Below are 6,014 nucleotides of genomic sequence, written 5' to 3' on the forward strand. Positions count from 1 at the left end.
TTTAACTTCACGGATCATGTAGAATGCATTTACAAAAAAGCAGAGCAAAGACTCTCCCTGTTGCGTAAACTAAGGAATTTTGAGGTTAAGCCAACGCACTTTGACCCTTATGTTGTCAACACATTCTGTATACTGCCCTCATCTTAAGGGTCATTTATGACCCGCCTTCATTAAACCTCTAAATTAAAGCAACTTAATCTAATTTTAAACCCCAAATCTATTTTGTAGGGAGAAACAAGCTGTCATTCATCACAGACTGTGTGACTGTCTGGGTTTTCCTCTTCACTGTGCAGAAAGACTGCATTTCATCAGTGGACGCCCTCGTTTTTATAGGGTCACATGACCCACACACGTCTTAGGGTCACACATGACCCACCATGTCTTAGGGTCACACATGACCCTAAAACAATCTTAGTACCCTCGTGGTGTACAGCTTTCATGGAAATATGAGCAAAACAGTGTTTCCCTTGTTCTAATGTTGGGGTCCCTCTAGGAACAGTCATCACATGTCAGGTCGAAAACAGGTCATTTAGAGTCTTTTCTCTGCTGCTAAACATTGTTATGGGTCATTATGGGTCATTACCTGTAAGACAACAGAAGGGTTAAACAGAGTACAGCAATCCCTAATCGAAAGTACACTCATTTTAACATTGTGTCCTGGTTTGAGCACCTCGGTGTGAAAAGCAACACAAAGCTTTCCAAAACAGTTAAACCGGGCTGGACACTTACAGGCTGCAAACAAACTCATCTGTCCTGTCACCATGGCAAAGCAGTCTAACGCCTACGTGGCAAAATCTTAGACGACCATAGCCATCCCTTTAATCGCTCCTCCAACTTCTGCCCTCAGGGCAAAGGTACAAAGTGCCCTGTGCAAAGACAAACACCTATAGCAACGTGTTTGTCCCTGTTGCCATACAATATCTTAATCAGTAAGGACAGACAGCTGCCTCAGCACACAGCACCTTAACTCTATTTACTTAACCCTGATTCAGTCCTCACCATCGACTACCTGGTGCTTCGTTAATGGAGCTTCTATTGTGTTTTTATGTGAATGTGTGCTCATGAGTCCTGTCTGGATATGACATGGTGGGTTTTAATGAACCCTCATCAATAGTAGTTTTTGCACATGCAAGCCCAAGACAGATTTCTGCATTTCGTATGCAAAGAGCAGACACAGTATTATCTATTCTGTCTGTTTCACCGTAGTCCAAACTGATAGTGCAGCACAGCCTTCATTTGAGAGACAGCACAGAATAGCCTAACCATGTTAGCTAACCCTAACCAACCCTCTCAAGAGCTTCGACAGGTTTACCGAAGTGAATCTGAACCAGACAAAGATGGACATGTCCATGTTTGTTTCGTTGCATCAGGTTTATCCTGCAGTTTATTAGCCAAAGAAACTGGTTTGTCTTTAAATGAAGCATCTTTAAAATGCAGTTAATTTAGTACTTAACAATGCAAGCACCCTGCAAACCCATGCAGTGTACTGTTTTTTGCTTGAATTTACCCATGAAACACTGAGCACACCCACATTCCGTCCATTAGTGTCCTTCATTCATTCACTCAGGGCAGCTGTGATACACAAACAGCCTCCCATCACAGACGGTTTGACATTGTGCCTTGCTCAAGGGAATCTTGATGGCAGTCGTTGCAGGAGATAATTCTGTTTGATGCTGATTTATCCGACCCAGGTTTCACCTGATGGAGTTCAAACTAGAAGCCATTTAAATGTAAAGTTAACTTTAATTTTAAATTCAGAAGTAAATTTTACATTTCAAGGATTTATCTGACATTTGTATCCAGACCAACAAGATGCTTCCCAAATGAATGAAAAGGTACAAGCACCCTCCCCACTGCGAAGCCTTATAACCCTAACCGCCCGCCACGAGGTGCTCAGCGCTGCTGTAAATGGGGTGCAGCATCGCCCCGCCCAGTGGGCAGCCTGGGAGGGGCGATGGCTTTGGTCCCATGCGTGTGTTCACGGCTAATCCCGCAAACTACTGGACCTGTCGGGGTAACAACTGTAGTGCACAGCTATGGCTGTATGACGAGGAGCCCCCCCTCTCTTGTGGTTGCGGTTCGGACTCCCGTCGCTCCCTCCCGCCATCACGCTCCAGCTCACGCGGCCAACGCTGCTTCTGTCCTGCCCAATCGAAGTCACCTCAGGCTGAGCCGGATCAGGCGGTGACGTCATCAAAAGTTATTAAAACATTTCTGATAATCCAACAAATGCGAACGCTATACTGGAACGGTCTGCTCTGGGTCACCGTCAAAACGGGAAGTGCTGCATGTTTTTGTCGTTGCCTGATCTGAGTCAACTGTAGATGTGAGTCACGCATGCGCGATGTAAATGGTTTACTCAGCTTTATGATGTTATGAAAATAAAGACAGGGTTAGGGTCATTCCAAAATGGTCGCATAGCAAACCTTTTTTTTGGGGGGGGGGGTGCAAGTTCATATTAGAGTTGGTCGCATTCATGCGAGGGTCCGCCTAGGAGGCTGCACATCCACAGGCTGACAGGCACAACGTTCTTATTAGGCGGACTTTTCTCTAGCGTGAGCGCTGCATCTTAACACCCCCCCCCCATATTCCCCGTTCAGTCGACTACGGCGCATGCGCAGAAGTCTTATAACGGCCGTGTCTGTTGGCAGCTCATCTCGCGCACTGCTGGGCCCGTCAGCCCGTTCATGTGTGTGCAGTTAGGACCGCAGGATCGAGGACCGCTCATGGACGCGGTGAGTCCAAAGCTCCGGATGCCGGTTTTCACTGCAGCGGACCTCCAAGCCCTCAGCTGGTTTTTCGTCTCGGTCGGAGCACCGCAGAAGGGGAGATACCCCTGGCGGGGCGCTGCACTCTACTCAGCGCCCTCTTCCGGTTCAGGAGAGGACGATGCATGACCTGTTTAAAGACGGTGTGTGCAGGACAGGCCATCTGCAGTAGCATTTGCTTTGTGTAGCCCAAACCTAACGACCAAGTGGAAGGCGGCATGTGAAAACGCCACAGGAACCCAGTCTAAAGTGCATTTTGACGAGCAGACACTGGGAACAGGTCATGACACAAATGCCAGTTCATGGAAATGTAGGACAATGCTTTGTTTCGTAGAGAAAGTACAGTGTAAAAATGAGCACAGATTCATACAGCGGAAGTGATCAAAACAGAAAACACTGACACATCCTGATAGTCGCCCGGATCTCTACAGCTTAAAGTTCGTTTGTTAAAAGAACAAGAGGGCTATGCGGTTCTCCACTCAGCCTTTCTCCAGATGCACACTTCCCTCACGCCTACAGCCTCACCCGCCCCCCAGCTTAACTCCCAAACCTCGTCGCATTCTTCTTCGTCACACATCCTTTTTGGTAGATTTTGGAAAAGTTGTTCGTCGGTCATTCATTCATTCCAACCCCACCACCAGAAGCAACAACTCTGCATCACCTCTCCAGACCCCAAAACCTCAGCGCTTTTAAAACCATAAACTCTTCACAGCCAAACATTTCCAGAGCTTTCTTCTTCATACTTTAATCCTTTCTGTCACTTCCTGATCAGCAACCTCAACAGCCACCCGAGACCGAGGGGGAATCCTAAAGCTCAGCCTCGGAGTGCTAAAGCTCTAGAAACCTGAGCCCGCAGCAGAACGTCATGTTCCTACACAATATGCTCCATATCTCCTTCATATGTGAACACAAAAAGATAAAAATAAAACAAACTAGTAATACATCTTTAGTGCACCAGTTATCTCTTCTTCTTCTGCTGCCGGAGAGCCTTCCTCCTTTTCAGGATCATGTCATGGAGTTTCTCCAGGCCTTCCTTCAGCCCGTCTCCTATGATGGCGCAGGTGGGCTGCAGGTGCCACGGCGTGCCGGGGCCCAGTTCTTTCAGCGCCAAGGACCTCTCGAGCTCAGCGGGCCCCAGCGCGTGCCTCAAATCCTGCTTGTTGGCAACCACCAGCAGGGGCACTCCCTGGTTCTCGGAGGTCTTCACAATCTTATGAAGCTCCGTCTTGGCCTCCTCCATTCGCTCGACATCCACCGAGTCCACCACAAAAACAATGCCGTCCGTGCAGCGCGTGTACGACTTCCACAGAGGCCGCAGCTTCTCCTGACCGCCAACATCCCAGAAGTGAAAGGTCACCGTCCTGCTCCGGCTGCCCAGCGACACTTTGACCTTTTCGGCGTTGAAGCCTTTGGTGGGCACGGTGTTGACGAACTCGTTGAACTGCAGCCTGTAGAGGACGGTGGTCTTCCCTGCTGAGTCAAGCCCAAGGATGGCGATGTGAAAAGCCTGGAGAAACGGGATGTTGGAGAGGAAGCTGGGTTGTTCTGATAATCCATTCCCCATCTTCTCTGATGAGGAAGGATGGGTGGGTGGCTTTGAACGGAGGGATCCAGTTGCCCAGCTATCGTCTTCACTTTCGCTTATTTTCCAAAGTAACCTCAGCGATGACCTGAAAGAGGAAAGGGAAGGTTACCATGGTGCGGACATGGAGCCTGCATGCAGTCAGTCAGTCAGTCAGTCAGTCAACACCATCCCTTATCACCAGCCCACCTGGCTGTCCGGGCATGGTCTCGTGTCAGCTTTGCATTTTGGGTTGTTATCATATAGCGAAACACAATTCTGTTGTCTAAATGAATGAAAACCTTCGTCCTAAGATTTGTCACGACATGAGGTCTGAAATATGTCAGGGAGTTTTGGTTTGATATCGTACAGGACATGACACATGACACGTGGTATTTTGCATTGCAGGCAGATATGGTAAATATTATACTGTGTAAAATCCCACATGATTAAGCTGATCTATTTTAGCAGTACTGGGACAGCAGCGCTTCAGCTTCTGCAGCCATAGTCTACATGCAACGCAACGTCACAACCGGACTCACTGCCAGTACCAGCACACCAGCCAGCCGGGCCAGGATGCACGACACTACACAGTCAGCATCAGCTCCACGGCAGCACCGACCCGCGTCTGTGTCCTTTCCTGCCCGCGACTCTTTTATTCCATGTACAGTCGGTGGCAGGTGCACGGACACACCAGACCTGCCAGCATGGACACGGCAGACCTGCAGGACACGGCAGACCTGCAGGACACGCCAGACCTGCCAGCACGGACACACCGGACACGCCAGACCTGCCAGCACGGACACACCAGACCTGCCAGCGTGGACACGCCGGACCTGCCAGCACGGACACACCAGACCTGCCAGCACGGACACGCCAGACCTGCCAGTTCAGTCGGTAACCTACCGGTCTGCGCCACAATTCACTCGAGTCCAGTCTCGGGTTCAGGCTGACTGCGTTGTCTCTAACGACGACGGGTCGGCCCCTCCGGGTCTCCAGACCTCCTGCAGACCTCCTGCAGACTTCGCGGTCGGCCGGGCTCCGGGTGCACGTCACGCCGACGCGCTTCTCTCGACTCCGCGGGCGCGTGCGACTGGTTGCACGAGGTTGACACGGTATGACTGCTCGTGCGTGTCGATCACCTGTTGCTCGAGTCGGTCATTTCCTTTTCCGGAACCGTGTGATCGATTATTAGGACGAAACACGGAGCACAAACTAGAATCCCGGTCCGGTCCGATTTGCCGGTTTTGAGTTGGGAGCCGCATCCACTTGAAGCCGGAGACTCGCGCTGTGACGCGGCTTCACCTGCAGCAGCCCGCAGAACACGAGACCAGACCAGGATTAATGATCTGGTCTCAACGATCTGGTCTCAATGATCTGGTCTGACAGGAAGTCACACTGAACTCACCGCTGATTCAACACGGACGATCCCCTTCCCTCCCTCACCCCGTCTGAGAGAGAAACCGAGAGGGAGAGAGACCGAGAGCGAGAGAGCGAGGGGGGGGGGGGGAAAGAGAGGGGGGGAGGGAGAGAGGGGGAGAGTCTGCTGAGCGGAAACAGCGCCGCCCCAGGGCTGGCCGTGTTTACCTTCAAACTGATTGGTCAAAATGGAGGCAGCGCGCCAGTCTTTTCTTTTTTTTATACAAGAAAAATGTACACAACAAGTTTGGGAATAAATACAACAC

The 6,014-nt window shown here is 50.4% G+C and overlaps 1 protein-coding gene across 1 annotated transcript; it reads right to left on the minus strand.

Annotated features, from left to right (window-relative positions):
- Positions 1-1,723: 1,723 nt before the first annotated feature.
- On the minus strand, positions 1,724-5,776 carry arl4aa (ADP-ribosylation factor-like 4aa). Its single transcript, XM_056285642.1, has 2 exons — positions 5,236-5,776; positions 1,724-4,438 (listed from the first exon to the last, which is right to left on the minus strand). The coding sequence occupies exon 2, from the start codon at positions 4,330-4,332 to the stop codon at positions 3,727-3,729; it is 606 nt and encodes a 201-aa protein (XP_056141617.1). The 5' UTR covers positions 4,333-4,438; positions 5,236-5,776; the 3' UTR covers positions 1,724-3,726.
- Positions 5,777-6,014: the final 238 nt, after the last annotated feature.

This window comes from Lampris incognitus, chromosome 9 (genome assembly GCF_029633865.1).
Source record: "Lampris incognitus isolate fLamInc1 chromosome 9, fLamInc1.hap2, whole genome shotgun sequence".
NCBI lineage: Eukaryota > Metazoa > Chordata > Actinopteri > Lampriformes > Lampridae > Lampris > Lampris incognitus.

Bases quoted from the DNA above. Each gene is read 5' to 3' on its own strand.
- arl4aa (XM_056285642.1), bottom strand. From the start codon at position 4,332: ATGGGGAATGGATTATCAGAACAACCCAGCTTCCTCTCCAACATCCCG.